The sequence below is a fragment of the Zingiber officinale genome, chromosome 4B, assembly GCF_018446385.1.
Source record: "Zingiber officinale cultivar Zhangliang chromosome 4B, Zo_v1.1, whole genome shotgun sequence".
Lineage (NCBI taxonomy): Eukaryota > Viridiplantae > Streptophyta > Magnoliopsida > Zingiberales > Zingiberaceae > Zingiber > Zingiber officinale.
In genome coordinates, this window is record NC_055993.1 from 116,851,403 (window position 1) to 116,868,025 (window position 16,623).

General features: G+C 37.5%; 2 protein-coding genes across 2 annotated transcripts; both read right to left on the reverse strand.

Annotated features, from left to right (window-relative positions):
- Positions 1-363: 363 nt before the first annotated feature.
- LOC121978580 (ethylene-responsive transcription factor ABI4-like) lies at positions 364-1,163 on the reverse strand. Its single transcript, XM_042530907.1, has one exon. It carries the CDS (start codon positions 1,161-1,163, stop codon positions 387-389), a length of 777 nt encoding a protein of 258 aa, XP_042386841.1. The 3' UTR covers positions 364-386.
- Positions 1,164-3,910: 2,747 nt separating this feature from the next.
- LOC121977876 (bifunctional TH2 protein, mitochondrial-like) lies at positions 3,911-8,292 on the reverse strand. The gene is made up of 6 exons (XM_042530277.1): positions 8,000-8,292; positions 7,727-7,835; positions 5,938-6,228; positions 5,447-5,864; positions 5,052-5,321; positions 3,911-4,398 (listed from the first exon to the last, which is right to left on the reverse strand). The coding sequence occupies exons 1-6, from the start codon at positions 8,236-8,238 to the stop codon at positions 3,983-3,985; spliced, it is 1,743 nt and encodes a 580-aa protein (XP_042386211.1). The 5' UTR covers positions 8,239-8,292; the 3' UTR covers positions 3,911-3,982.
- Between the last annotated feature and the right edge of the window lie 8,331 nt (positions 8,293-16,623).

Sequence of the window (16,623 nt, forward strand, 5' to 3'; positions counted from 1 at the left end):
AAAGGAAACTAAAAGTTATTGATAGGTTGGGTTAATATCACAGTCTTAGACTTTAAATTTTCTCAAGTCTTTAGAAGTTTAAAAATCCACTTCTCAATTTATACTATCAAATCAGATTATTTGAAATGTTTCAAAGTTTTCTAGATCGATAAAGAGATCCAACAAAAAGTAATTAATCTTGAAATAGCATTCAGGAAGAACACGATTATACGCATGAAATATGTTGATTTATTTACACAATCACGATCCGGAACAAATGATATATGATCAAGAAGAATCTATCAAAAAAGTGGCAATACAATTCGAAGAATATAGCATGCATGATTTTCTTCTCTTTTTTTGGTTTTTTGTTTAATGCGGGAAACTAATTAAACCCTAACTGATGATCAGATATCGAAGAAGAATGGGTCGTCGTCATTCCACAGTTGGCAAGACGCTGCCGCGTCGTAGTCGTCGTAGCCCCACAACGGCGGCGACTCTAGCGGCGCCGATCCGGAGCTGTCCGCGGCGGTCATCGCCGGCGGGCACGAGAGAGACAGGCTCGGGCCCACCGACCCCGCCAGCGAGCTGATCTCCTCGTTGGCCGCCTGCTGCCAGATGGATGGCGCCGCCGCTGCCGCCGCAGACTCCGCCGCTGGCGCCATGACGGTGCTGTCGGTCATGTTGCCGTAGAGGAATTGCGGCGGGTAGGCCGCGTACGCAGCGGCTGCGAGGTTGACCGGCGGGGGATTAACGGGGAAAGGGAAGCCAGAGGGTCGCGGAAGGATGGGCCGGAGAGTAGAGGACGAGGAGGAGCAGGAGGCAGAGGCGGCGGATTGATGGGATCCCGAAGAAGAAGAAGAAGAAGACGTTTGGAGGTTGAGCTGTGCGCGGGGGCCGTAGAGGATGAGGGCGGCGCGGTCGTAAGCCTTGGCCGCGTCTTCCGCAGTGGCGAAGGTGCCGAGCCATCTGCGCGTCCTCTTTCTCGGTTCGCGGATCTCGGCGACCCACTTTCCCCAGCTCCGCTGCCGCACGCCGCGGTACCTGAACTTGCCGTTCTCCGGCCCTCCCTTTCCCCTGCGGCCAGAGCTGGTGGTGGTGGTGGTGGCGGTGATGGTGTCACTACTAGTGTCAGGGGTGGGATGGCACTGTTGTATTGGAGGTCGATCAGTAGGTTGATCCATAGCAAGAACAAGGAGGAGGGATTTGAGTGTGAAGGTGGGAAAGGGAGCGAGGGATAGAAGATGAGAGAAAGGAAGGGGGAGAGAGAGCTAGGGATGAGGATTCTCTGAAGAAGCTTTTAGGTGTTTGGGTGGGAGGGGCGGTGGTCATATGCTGCAGGCCATTATTATTATAATAAATTAAATTTATAGTTATACAGAGGGAGAGGAAGAGGAAGAGGAAGAGGCAGAGGCAGAGGCAGAGAAAGGAGAAGAAGTGATTGGTGTGGATGGGGAGAGTGGTCGATCGGTGTGTGGCTGCATGCATGGCTATGGCTGCAGTGGCTCGTAAGGCCTCTGCTCGCCTCTGTCGTTCATTTTTCCGGCCTGCTGCCACTCTTCTGGCTCCACTTTCACGCTCGACGAGTCCCAACCTTCTTATTATTATTAATAATAATAATAATAATAATAATAATAATGTTTGCTTCTGCCTGAAGCCAAAGGAGACTTAGAAACTCAAACGTCAACATTGTTTGGAAGTACTAAGTAGGGTCCTTCCTGCAGCATCCAGCTTAGGGCTCACTACTCAGAAGAGTAGGGCTGTAAATGTAAATTTGGGGTTTGGAGATCCAGATAGCTTATTTATATTTGTTTAATAATAAATAAATAAATATATAAGTAAATGTGTTGAATAATATTTATGGACTGGTGTAAATTTTAATTATAAATTTATTTTTTTGATTTTATTAATTGAATACATAAAAATTAGTAATTTATAATCTTAAATTATTTATAATATATTAAAAATAGAGAGAGAAATTTATGTGTCAGGTAAAAATTTAACATATTTTATAAGAATAATGACGTCGTTAGTTGAGCTCGATACAAAATTTATTAATTAAAAATTTAGTCATCTATACTTGATATGTAAGTGAAGTTGTGTAAAATCTACCAAGTATATAGGTTGGTTTGAGGGTCGAGGAGATAAACAACATAAATGAAGATGTGAAGAATAGCATGAGAAGTGAGCCAAAGGGTGAACAAGTTAATACATGAGAAAACTTTAAAGCTTGGAAAGACTCTATGAGAGATGTGAGTAGAGTGATCTATATACATGGACGAGGATAAATACTAATTTAGACAAACTCATGGTCACAATTATGATAGTAGTTGACTAGTATGGGAAGACAAATCGACTTCTGACTAAGAAACTCAAAATCTAAGTGTTTCGAAATTACCCCATCAAAGTTACCCTATTTCAAAATACTCTCTAGAATTTCAAGATCATTTTTAAAAATCTAGTTCCCTACCATTCTTCTATTTTTTTGTGGTTGAGTGGGACTCCATTTAGAGTGTTTGGCATATATAGCCATGTGATGCCTTGTTCTTTTGTTTGGAAATCACTAACAATGATCCATGATTTACATTTTGAGCTTTAACTCTTGCTAAAACAAATTTAAAAGATCCCTCAAAATTGTCTGCTTCTGCTTTATATATCATTAACTTCTTAAGGAATGATAAGGCTCGCTCACTTGAGATGGATGTAGCTCACTCGAGGTAGAAGCTCTGTAACTTGTTCTTCTAAAATTTAATAACTACCTAATTTAGGCTTCTTAGATTGTAATACTATCTATTTATAAATCCTTATTAAGTATTGTACAATATTTTATCAAAGACTAATATGGTGTACCAAATGCCCTCAATGCAATAGAAAAGGGTCGGGTTATATTAAGTCTATAATAAACAGTTTTATCCTGCATTGTAAACGATCATCTTCACGATTTGAACATGTGACCTCTAAGTCACACAATAATAAGTTTATTGTCGTGCCAAAGTTCCCCTTCTTTATATATATATATATAATCAAACGAAAATAGACAGATGGAAAAACGTAGTAGAACAATATTGCCTGGAATTTGGGAACCATGGAGATATAGATCACAAGGAAAGCTTATTATCTTTAGGGGGCTCAGTTGGCTATAAGGTGGAAGATTTACTATAATGAGACAGAGAGTAATTTTCGATGGACATCGGCCCTAGGGGAAAAACTCTTCCCACCCTCTACCCATTTGACAATCGGCTATAAATTGTTCCCGTAATTTATCTCCTTTCACATAATATGTAGACGAATTATGAGAAACACCTGAGATGAAAGTAATCTATCTTTTACTATAACACTTATTCTCATCAAAGAACACAAGCAAGATATAAGCATAATCTTTGGTTCAACCTAATTTATGGTCGAACCAAATAGCTATAGTAAACTGTACTATACTGTAGCTACAACATCCCATGAATTGTAGTAAGTGGATTCATCATGTATGTCCCAAGAGAAAGTTGCAGATGACAACTCGGAGAATTGGATTCAAATGAAAGGAAATGACGGGGTTGGGATGCTTCAATCAAAAGGGACAAATTGCAAGCTACTGAAATGAAGTATGCTTGCAGATCAACTATATGTACGCATTCATCATTATTATATCAAACAATATCAGTATTTACAAAAACAATTAAAAAGAAAAAAATGTACACTGTGTAAAGTTGATCCTAATCTTTAAAGAAAAATGAACATTTGTGAGTGTCGTAGTTTTGTAAGAGATGTTAGAGAGGATGCACGGCGAATAAAAAAAGTTGCCTGCACATAATGAAACAACAGAAACAAAACCTTCCATCAGTAACTAATTTTGTAAAAAGCGGGAGAGACCTCGAAGACACCGACAAATTTTGTAAAGCAGGAGTAACTAATTTTGAAAACTAAGTGTTACCTGAGAATGATGAAAGGCCTCTGCATGAACTCCCTTTTCATTCAAGTTGAAAGGAGGAGCCATCTGGAGAAAAAAAACTTAGGCTCCAAAAAGAAAGGCATGAATCTCAGTCCAGCTCGATGCTGTGTAGAGAACACCGGATAGTCCCTTCCAAACAAGGGAGTCCTCACCAGCGACTTCACTTTGTTTCTTTATCAGACCAGAATAAAGTGGAACAAAAGATACACCAAATTGCTCCCCAACTTTCCTCAAGCTTGAATTGGAACCGATGATGATTCCAACATCCGCTTCCAGCAAGCACAGCAAGTCACCAATTGAATCTCCGATGAAGACGGACAAAGGCTGTTTACTGCTACCAAGGTTGGCTAATATGTTTCTGAATGTCTCAACATTGTCCGTGGGGGACTCAATTGTCCTCACAAATTCTCCTGTTGAAATTGATTCCTCGTAGATGAACTCATTAGAGTGTATGTTCAAAGCATTCAAACAACCAACTGAATGATGACAGATTCAGATTAAGCATGTTAGTCATCGAGCTTAAGTTTGAACTCTCCAAATTGACAAGAAAATAAAAACGTTGAGCTTTAACTCAACAATGAGTAGCTGATGCTAATGGCAACTGTTATATTTGGAATAATATTGGCATATTAACAGAAATAAATGATAAATGGAGGACAAATCGACTTAAAAAATTGCTAAGACATACTTTTCATGAGACAAAAGGTAACTCGTGTAAGTTTCAAAAACTTGAAATAAGAACAAAAGAACAATTTACTATTATTGCATGGAACGTGTGGACTAATGTTGCATGTCGTAATATTTTTACAAATTTCATTTTAAACTTTCCGTCATAGCTTATTTTTCTAAATTTTTGTGTAAGTTACGGATAAAACAAATTAGAGATTACTGATCCACCATCAGAGTTACCTTGGGGAGATCATTTTCCCTGTTTACATTTTGAAACCTGGAATTTAGTAATTGAAACCAGCTACTGGTTACATTATGAAGGAAGAAAACATATATGAGATAATTTTCTTAGGACACTATTTTTTTGTGGTAGAAAAAAAATGAAACACAAACGATAAGAAATGGAATTCAAAAGGGGAAGAGAAAAATAAAGAAAAAAAAAGAGCAACGGAATATTTACCTGAGGAGAAGGCTGATCTCATAAGATCTGCACACCAACAACATGACAGTATATGAAAATCAGCATTGAATTTTTCTTTCATCTTTACAGACTCCTGGAAAAAATCTTTACAGCCATCTTGCAGGACCAAAAGCTCCCCAACTCTTTTTATGTCTTCTAAGCTTATTCCTTTTAGCAATCCTGACTCTATAACCCTAGAATTTGCTCTTTTTTCAAAGACGGAAATCTGCTCAAGTTTATTGTATAGGCTTTCATAATCTAATGTCTTAGCTGCATCTGAATAAATCGAAAAAGATGCGTCAGAATAACAGCACATAATGGTGGTACGTAGATTTTCACAATAATCTTCAGTTACTGAACTGAAGTTGAATTTAGCATAGTTATAATAAAGCTACCCTGTTCTGATGGAACTATGCTTTTAATACATTGCCCAAATTCCTCAGTATACAGCTTCGCAATAGCATCCCAGGCACTCCTCACATCAGATGATGACACCTGAGCATTCTGATTATCATCATCAGTTCCACTTGGACTGGCCCTGGATGAAATTGAGATAGAAATCTCTGCTAGTGTAGCAGAAGAATCAATCACAGTGCATGTCAAGTCAAAATCAGAAAAGATAACCAGGTGGTGAGTCAGATCATGCACTTTCATCAATGGAACCAATGCAGGTTGGACAATTGGAAGAGAACTGTAGAATTCAATTTCATGTTTCATAGCTTGACGGTAAAGTTTTTCAACAATTGCAAGTTCCTCACTCGTCAGTGAAACACTCAGTTTATCTAACAACTGTTCTATTTGCACAGCAGATGCCTGCGAAGGGAGAGAAAATAAAAGATTACAAAAAACAAGACAAATAACAACCATCATTATAATACCAAGATACCTCAAAACTTGCAGAGGCATAAATGTCGATCCATTTCTTGCACGGATGATCATTTCCTTTGTGTTTCAAATGGAAATGAAGTTCTTTGGCCAAATAAGCAACAAGTCTGGTGAAAGGGGTCATAGCACCAACTGTATATGCTGTAATTCTGGTCTTCTCAAAGGGAGTGTCTATTAAAAGAGAACCTTTCCCCCCTTCAATTTTTCCAGCAGCAGTTTCAAGCAGGAATTCAGTGTACTTCAGTGTTGCAGAATTGGGAATTACCTCTTGTCTGGTGGCAATTCCCCATTCCTGCACAGCTAGTTCTTTTAACTAACTTTATAAGCAGGGGTATTAACATATGCTAACAGGAAGAGAGTGGGAATATTGGTTAACACATAAAAGATAAGTGCATATCCATTACAGTTAAGAGGATAGGCATGTCAATTTAAATGGAGACTAAGGTGTTATACTGCTATCAATTGCCAGCTATTTTGTTGTCCACTGTCTATTTGATCAATACTTTTCAAGCCCAGAGTCAGGAACAACAAACTAAAGCTAAATAAAAAGGTATCAGTAGCATCAGCTGATCCCAATTCTCAAAGATTGGTGAATGAACCATCTACAAAAATGCACTTATAATTTCAAATTCTCAATCGAAGTCCGAGCAAGGGGAGCATGCATGTCAAAACAATTTAACGACTGAAAGTAACGACTGAAAGAACAGCTGAATATGTTTTTGAAGAGAAGGTTTAATTTCTACCAACATCAAATTAAAAACACTTCTCCAACCCTAGTATTATCTTTTGTTATATAACTGGGTGGTGAGTCTTGTGTAGATATGAGTTTCAACAGCACAGATATGACATCAAACACATATTCTTAAATACAAGTATACTTACATGCTAAAATATTGCAAAAACCACCAGCCAAAATCTGTTTGGTTCACTCTGTTTGGCAGAGATAATTCAAACAAAACACAGGAATGACATCAAATGCATATTCCTAAATACAAGTATATGTAAGGGTGGCTCCGTGCATTAAGCTCCTGCCAATTTGGGGTTCGGACAACATAGGGTCTATTGTACACAACCTTATCCTGCATTGCAAGAGGTTGTTTATGCGACTCGAATCCATGATCTCCAGGACACACAGCAACAACATTACAATTGCACCCAGGTTCCCCTTCTTAATAAAAGATATGTAGATGCTAAAATATTGCAAAACCAAAAGTCCCAGCCAAGATTAGTTTTGTTCACCCTGTTTGGCAGATATCCCAATCTATCCTACCAACAAAAGAAGATCTCTCTTAATAAATTCTAGATTGATAACATGTAGTCCTTTGAAATTTGAAAGTGAACAAGAACAAAAAGAACTACAAAAGAGTAAAATAACGGTACAAATAACTGAAAGTGAGCCCATTGGAAAATATAATTGTATTAGCAATAAACTGTAGTCCACTCTAAAAATCCGAACTCAATATTCTTGTCCATGTTTGTCTCTTGAAAAGCATGAATTTAGAAACCACTTGAACTTTAAGCAATCTAAATCAATCACTACTTTACAAATTGGCTTCCCTACCCCTCACACAAATCGCAGATTACTAACATGACTAATACAAACAAAGAGAATTTCTTCATAACTCAACATGCATCAATTTTAAAAAAAGTAACTCGCCTATTAGCATTCATCTCAGCTAACCATATGTAAAACAAAGAAAAAGGCATTCGTCGATGCAATGACTACAAAAATGATTTAAGAAAATATTTGATATGAATGTGATCAATGTAAAGAATACTCAAGATCTTACTCGGGATACTGAATCATTCATTGTAAGTCTTTTAAGAACAGAAATCCTCAATTGTTTGAATACAGCCTTGGATTCATCGTCATCCGCATATCCTTCCGCCATCTGGTAGCTATACAAATTCAGAAAAAGAATCAAACAAGAAATCTTTAACCCAATGCAGGAATCAAACACACACACACACAAAATGCAAGAGTAGAAAATTTCGATTTGCGACTCCTAATCGGAGATAAAACCATCAATAAAACACAAGCGCCGAAGAATATTTACACTCACGCTTGAGCGAAGGCCTTTAGCAAGCGCGCATTCTGGGCAATGTAGTTGCGGAAGACGTCTAGACCCAGCTTCCCCGCCGCCAGGCACACCATAAAAGGAGTATACAACGCGAACACCGCCTCCTCCTGGCAGGCGATCCAGAACCTCCCGGCCGCAGACCCATCTCTGGCGGCAGCCTCCGCTGCCAGCGAAGTGCTCGTGGTTAATTTCTCCGATCGCAGAGGTCGATTCCGCTGCATAAGCTCAATAAAAACCGTCCGATTAGACGATGTTAGGTCTCACGAGAGGAAGGGATTGAGGAGAAAAAATGGGGGAAGAAATCGCATCGACGAGGAGGAGGGAAATGGTGGATATTTATAGCCGTGGAAACGGGGAAGAGAAGGCTAAGTAGTCAAGTTCCAGGGGTTTGATTTGGGCCTCCGGCCCATTTAGAGTCTGTTTACATGAAGAAGAAATAATTGATGGGGAAGGAGAGGAAACATGAGAAGGAAAAGGGGAGGTGGAAAAAGTGAAGGTAGATCCTCTGTCCTGCTTTTTTGGATCAGGGGAGAATCATTTACATGTATTGATAGGAAGTCATGATCCCATGACTTTCCATCAATATATACAAGTGGCTTCTTCTCTAGTCCGTAAAAAAATCTGAGCTGGGAAAAAATAAGGATATTGTTTACCTCGGTTCAAGAACGAGGACAATCAATGACTTCTATGATGAAAGTTTACCTCTTATCTAGCCTACTTAGCAAGAGTTGGACAATCTCGCCCCTGAAGCTCTTTTCCATACAACGAGGGTTCGAATTTCACGTAGAACTTTTCCAAATGTTTGCGAAGTTCGAACCTTTAGCGATATTGGGTCTCCTTCGTGCCCACCTATACTTCTTAGAAATATCTTATTGGCAAGTGAAAAAATTTCGTGGGATCGAGTCGATCATTTTCAGGATTAATCGGATAATAAGAACTAGATACCTAGGTTATAAAAAAAATTGGACAATCTCATTATATACGCATAAGTCTAGCAATAGAGATTTTTACATAGGAAATTCTCTAACTAGATCCAATGTTTTTCATAGCAGTGAGAAATGAAATTTGAGATTTTTTTTTTTGAACAATAAATATGTATAGAAAGTAGTAATACGTACAATGATATCCCAAGCTTGAAACTCATGTCTGACAAAGTGTTCTGAGTAGATATTTAGGAATATGTATATATGTAGTTGTATTTTCTTGAATACCACTTCTACATCAAAAGTCACTTTCTCAAATATGCTCATGTTCCTTGCCCGGTAAACAAGGTGAATCATGGATGATATGACAGGGTGTTGAGCCTTACCAAACTGCTAGTCCCCGATAGTGAAGCATGAAGACTCTTAGCATTCTCTTGTACGTGCTCATCTCGTATCACATGTCTAGCCGTCACTTGATCCTAGTCTACAACTAACTAACTGGCTAGTATATGAAGAACACATACTTTTACGTCTCCTCCACTAAGCCACGGAAGGTGCATCTATCCTCCAAATAATTCTACCTATGGAACTTGAGATGTTATAGTTTCATAGGGGAGAGATAGTGAGAAGGGTTAACAATTGACCTTTTATGTGACATAATGTGAGAAGAGGTGGCCATGTGAACTCTATGATCCATAAGGTACATGCACAGTGAAATCTCATTGATAGCTAGGGATTAAGCGCGACAAAGGCAACATCATAGTGGATCAATGACTAAGAGAGGTAAAGCAATCAAGGGCTAAGGGAAATTCGCAATGTTAGCATTGGTTTGTTTTGTATTGATTAATTATTAAGATAACAAATTATTTGAACTTGCATTCGCAAGAATAAATCAAAAGGAATTGTTTTACATGTTTGTGCTTATTCACTTCCCCTCCTCTAGTGCACTAATCGTAACACTTTTTTGGTCATAAAAATTTTCATTCGTGGTTTGTTGATTTTGAATTATGATTTGTATCATTCACTTTTGCTAGTTGAGTAGTTGTATATTAGAGAATGTTGTTGATTTTATTTAGGATACTTAGTTGTTTTTGGATAAAATTGGTTAAATCCTATCAGTTACTACTTTTGTGGTGGGGTGTTTATGTTGGATTTAATATCTCTTAAGGTGGACTCACATGTGATTTAAGACTTGCGATATCGAAACTCGTTAAATGATCTAACTTAAGGTTATTCGATATTGGGTTATTGGATGTTGACTTCATATGTGTAGAACCTATTACCTACATCTATTATCATTTATGGACTAATAATGGATGTGCACTATATAATGGGTTGATCTCCATAGGATTGGGGTAATCTTGACAGAGTCCTTATTCCCCCATTGACGAGAGAGCTTTCGATATTGTCAACTGTAACTCCTTCAAAAGACCAACCTTCTTCTCCTTCTTCCTCTACAAGATCTCCAAATTAACAAGCACTACACGAAGAATAATGATAATTCCACTGCATTCATGTTCTTTATAATTTACAGATTATGTATTTATTTTCTTGTGTCATGTTTTCAATGAAACTAGATCATGTCTTATGTTTTCTCTATTAGAGTTCTATCAATTGGTATAAGAGCAAAGACTTTATTTCTTCGATTTTATGGCAATACAATTTTGGTTTTTCTTCGATTTATTTTGTTCATGCTAGATAAAGTTTTTTTTTTTGTATGAACCATGTTTGTGTTGGGTTTTTCGGGCCGCGAAAACCGCTTTTCGCGTCGCGGAAACCCCGAATCGCCCAAGCCACGGATCTCGTGCAAGGTAAAACCGAACGAAAATACGAGTACGAGTTTGAAAACTTTAATCTACAGTAGATCTACATAAGGATAAACCATTTATACCTTTGTAGCGAAGCCCTTCGCAATCCCGCTTGTCCTTGGTTCGCCGGATCTCAAAAGTGTCAAAGTAGACACTTCTCTATTTGTATCCACACAAGCAAGAGATGGAGAAGAAACCTTAGAGTGTGCTAGCACTCAAGCAAGGTCTCGGCAAGAAGGAGAAGAGGGAGAGAAGAATTGTGAGCAAGAGGAAGAAGATGAAATCAATTAGCCTTGAATGAAAAATAAAACATTCATTTTACACTCAAAGTGGCCGGCCACATTAAACCTTGTAACCCCCATGGAATATCAAGAGTCACAACTCTTGGTAACTCCCATGAGGTGGCATTTGGTCAAGTCAAACTTGACCAAATGAAGAGGCCTTGATGATGTGGCATTGGTCAAGTCAAAGTCAAGTCAAAAACATGACTCTTCATCTTCCTACTTAAGTCAAGTCAAACTTGACCACTTCTATCCCTTGGTTGATCTAATCTAACCATTGGTTCAAGCCAATTTTAATTTAATGAATCTCTATTCATTGAATTAAATTAATTAAATGAGTCTAAGTCCAAATTAGACTCACTTAACACATGAACCAACTTGAGTCCAACTCAATTATCCTACTTTGGATTACTCTTAATCCAATTTGGTTCATCATATGAACCTAATCATTTAGGTTCATCAAATGAACCTAGTCTCCATCTGTTTGCCCTTAGTGTGTGACCCTATAGGTTCTTGTAACGTTGGCAATGCCCCTAAACTCATTTAGGAGCATAAGTAATGAGCGGTATCTAGCAACACATCATTACTACCCAAGTTACAAGAATGTCGAGATCCGACATCACCTTGTGACTACTAATTGTGACTCCTCACAATATGTGACATTGTCCTTCTATCCTAGACATCTAGATTGATCAATGTGAGGCATAGACCGTGTCATCCTCCAATCAATCTAAATCTTGAACTCCAAGTAGACTCACTCGATCAAATGAGCTCAACATCTAATGTTGACTCATTTGGGCATGGTCATGCGCTTAGTGGTCTCACTCTATCAAGAATAGCGATGTCGCTCCCGTCATATGGGAGGGATAGATCCCTTCTACATCACTCACATCCCTCTGCATAATTCGTTACATACCCAGTAATCGCCTTTATAGTCCACCCAATTACGGGTGACGTTTGACGAAACTAAAGTGCATAACTCCTTATGTAGGGATCCATGGTGACTTCAGGTCTAAGGACTAATAGTCATACTAATAGCCACATGAGAAAGTATATGACACTCATATAACGATCCATGATACTTTCTCATGGCGGGTCATTCAGTATACATTCTCTAATGCATACCCATGTGTCAGCTTGATATCTCTATATCCATGACTTGTGAGATCAAGTCATCGAGCTGACCTACATGCTAGTCTTATTGTATTAACATTGTCCCTGAATGTTAATACTCGACTAGGAATGATTTAGAGTAGTGTTCCCTATATCATCTCACTATCGATTCAACTAATCGATTGATATAGGTATGAACGTTCTACTCAAGGACGTTACTATACTTATTTTATCTGACACTAATACAAATAAGCATAATAACCAAAAACCAATGCCTTTTTTAAGAATATGATATACATGAGTCCATACAATCATCAAATGATTGGCTCTAGGGCTCTAACTAACAGTTTGATCGTCAAAATTTTTTGATAAGAAAAACCTAGGAAAGGCTTGATCTTCAATGATATTCGTGTATTTCATGAAGAGCAGTGGTGAACCGTCGTCATCTTTGGGAAGAACCACCGTAATTAACCTAATTTTAGGTCATATTGCGATGACTCGATTTTCTTGGTTGGGCAATCGATTGCCAAGCCAAAAATAGCAAACAAAATCGATGGGAATCGATTGATCCAATCAATTCAGTTGACACCAATCGATTGGTGAATTTTACCAATCAATCGAGACGATGAAACCGAATAAAAGATTAATTTATGATCAATCAAATCAATTGATTGAGGCTACCAATCGATTGGTAATTTTGTCAATCAATTAAAAACCTTGAGCGGCGATAAAATTTTACTATCAATTAATTAAGAATTTTTCCTAATCGATTAACAAATTAAAATCGTAATAGAAATGATTGAAATCGATTGGTCAATTGATTAAAGTTATCTTGATCGATTGAAAAAAAAATTCCAATAGATTAACAACTTTAAACTCACCACAAAATTATTTCCAATTGATTAAAAGTCTTGAGTAATTGAATAAAAGCTTAATCAATTGATTAGAATTTTTTATAATCAATTAAAACTATTAAAGAATTATCATCAAGCATAATGCATTAAAAACATCATTAAACAAAATATATATACAAATTAATTATGATAATTGATTGGATAAAACCAATCAATTGTCATATGGTATCATTTGATTAATAAACCTAATTTTGAGTTATTAAGGATGATTAAATAATTATCTATTCGACTAAAGTTCCTAGTGTTTTCTTGGGTCTATGTACACTACTAAGTTAAACTATTGTGTTGGCTTAAAGGAAGACACCTTAGGTAGGTTTAATGCATTTTGTGTTAGTAGATGTATATCTATGTTAAGAGTAATTAACCAAAGGAATGTTACTTTTATGCCAGATATATGCTCAAGGTAGCTTACAACTATGAAACATAATATTATTTATTCAGATCATGCACAAAATATGTTGGCCCAAAGGAAGATATATTATGTGGCTGATTAAGGCTATTGTGAGCTATGGACTAATATATAACTTATATAAAATATCATATTATGCGTACAATGAGATGGTCCAAAGGAATGTGTAAGTACCTCATGGTAGTTTTAATGTGATCAACCAAGTTAAAGTTAGACCTTGTTATTTTTTTCATGTCTTGTGTCTAAGTGTGCAGGAACTTAGAAGCACAGGAAGTCAAGTGAAAGACGCAGCTAACGAGAAGGACGACACGGGAGAGAGTTAACAGACTCGGTGTGTCTAAGGCATGAGGTGCTGCGGAAGAGTATATTGGCGGACGAGATGGAGGCGCACGACGTTTCTGAGGAACGAGAAGCCGGAACGGAAGGTTGCTCGAGAAGGCCGAAAAATGGGTTCGGGTGAACCTGATTCTGGATGGCCGAAATCACTCAAGCGAGCGGAGCCGGAGCAGAAGACCCGGACAGAAAATCAATGAGGAGTTAACTGTGGTCCGGCGCCCGGACTGGTTTTGGTCCACTGGGGCACCTTGGTGAGGCGCCCCTATGCGAAGGCGGTCCGAGTGCCTGGAGCTGTTCTAGGTGCCCGAACCAGAGAAATTTATCCAGATCGAGCTGTTGCAATCCGTTGCGTCGTGGATAAAGTTTTATCCACACCCAATCGCCCTAAGTAAGGCTATAAATACAGCTCTGATCTTAGTAGTCAGAACAACACTTCTGTATTCGATTTCTTTCTCTTTGTTCTTCATTTGTCTGTGCGTTCAATGTTCTGTACGAGGCTTCTCTGCTTCCGACTTGTGTTGAAGAAGGAGTTGATTAGTTAAACTTTATTTGCCTTAGATTAGCAACTTCCCTGGTTGCAAACAAAGTAAATCATTTTGTCTTGTACTTATTTTATTCATTTTAGATTATTTTACTAAAGTGTTTGTCTTATTCAAAATTGTAAAGTCGAGAAATATATTATTTTTATTTTCTTGGGGCAATTCACTCTATCTTGCCAGCCGCCAAGGGACCAACAAAATGTACATTGTGTGGTTGATTAAATTTTGAGTTATATTGGAGAGTACCGCTAACACATTATATTTTAGTCCATAGAGTAAAATGTAATATTGTATTTGATATCTTATAAAAAACCCCATTTATACGCATTTAACATTTCATTTGCATAATTTTATTCATGTTCTTGGCTTTAATTAAAACATGAGCTTATATAATCCACACTCTTTTAATTTCAGTGTAATATGAAACTGTCATTATTAATAACATCCCAACATTAACTGGTTCAAATTTTACTGAATGAAAAGAATGGGTGATCATAGTCATAGGTTGCATGGACTTAGAGTTCTTGCACTATAGAGCAGAGAGCTGAATTTCAACTATGGGAGAAATCTGATCGCATGTGCTTGAGTATCATGAGGCTTTCTAAACTAGCACTAATAAATAACTTAATAACAAAGGGAGAAGATGTTAGGAGTTTCCTTAACCAACTAGCAGACCGATTCATCTCAAATGAAAGATCGAGACTGGAATACTTCTTAAGGGAGTTGGTAACCATGCGATATAGTACTAAAGGAAATATAAGGGAGTACATTATAGAGATGCCTAATATAGCGACAAGTATAAAACCACTAAAACTTGATATATTTGAGAATATGTTAGTACATTTCGTCTTGATCTCTTAACCTGCATGGTTCACTCTTTTTAAGATATCGTATAATACTCAAAAGGAAAAGTGGATATTGAATGAGTTCATTGCTCAATGCATGCAAGAGAAGTGGAAACTGAAGATTAAGACATCTGAGAGTGCTCACTTAACGTCTGGTTCTTAAAGTACAAATAAGAAGCAAAAGAGGATCAATAACAAAGGAAAAGGAAAATAAACTACAGATTCTGGAGGTAATCGTCAAAAGGAGCATAGGGAATAGGATAAGGAATCGAAAGGTCATATGAAGAAACCAATAGCATGACCATGAGTACTCATGTAGGTTAAAACCAATAGAGAAAGAATTTGTACTTGACATGACCAACAACACCACACCTCATGAAATTCTTAGTATTTTGAAGGAAAGAGACCCGTCAAAAACTACGAGGATAAAAAATATTTACAATATCATTTTCACAAATAAATCCACTAAATAAGGCAGTCTAAATTCTATTCAGTATGTCTTGGAGCAATTAATCAAGAAAGAGTATCTCCATAATTACCGTACAAATCCAGACACTAACAAAATCACAGATACTCTTTGGGTTCATTCAAAAAGTCTAGAGTTGTCTGTCAACTTTTCGTCTGTGTTGATCATTGATGTCACATACAAGACCAATGAATATTGGATACCACTATTGGAGGTTGTGGGTATCACATCCACAATGCGAACTTACTGACTTATGTTCACATATCTTAGTAATGAGAGGACAGAGCAACTAACATGGGCATTAGGTATCTTAAAGAAGTGGATGGTTAAAAAGGATACATCGTTGCCATTGGTGTTTGTTTCAGATCCAGATTTGACGCTTATTAATGTCATTGAAATATGTTTTCCCAATGCATATCACATCCTTTGTATTTGACACATAAATCAGTGCGTACTGAAGAAATGTGCCCCTATGCTTGGTCTGGAGTGACAATGTTTTTATGCGTCATGGCGCTCACTCATTAATTCATTGACACAATGATCTTACCAGTAGAAGTGGGATATCATGTGCGAGGAGCATCGATGATATGAGGGTTATAAATTACTTTTGGGAGACATAGTTACACCCTTACAAAGAGCGGTTTGTTTCAGCATGGGTTGATACATGTATGTTATAGCTTTATTATTTTAATTTTGTTCATTATTGTACTATTTCAATTGTTTTCATTATTAAAACATAATATATTTTTTTATTACAGGGCAGAGTCTACATATGCGAGACTGAAGTTATATTTGGGAGATATCATGTCATCCCTACAAACATCTTTAGGAAAAATACATAAAATGTTGAGAATTCAGTTCGGGGATATTAAGAAGTCGTTCGAGAGATCTCTCAACATTCCAAGCCATCAACATTTACATGATGACATTTTCAGTCAAATAAGGTATCAAATTTCATTAGAAATAATGAAG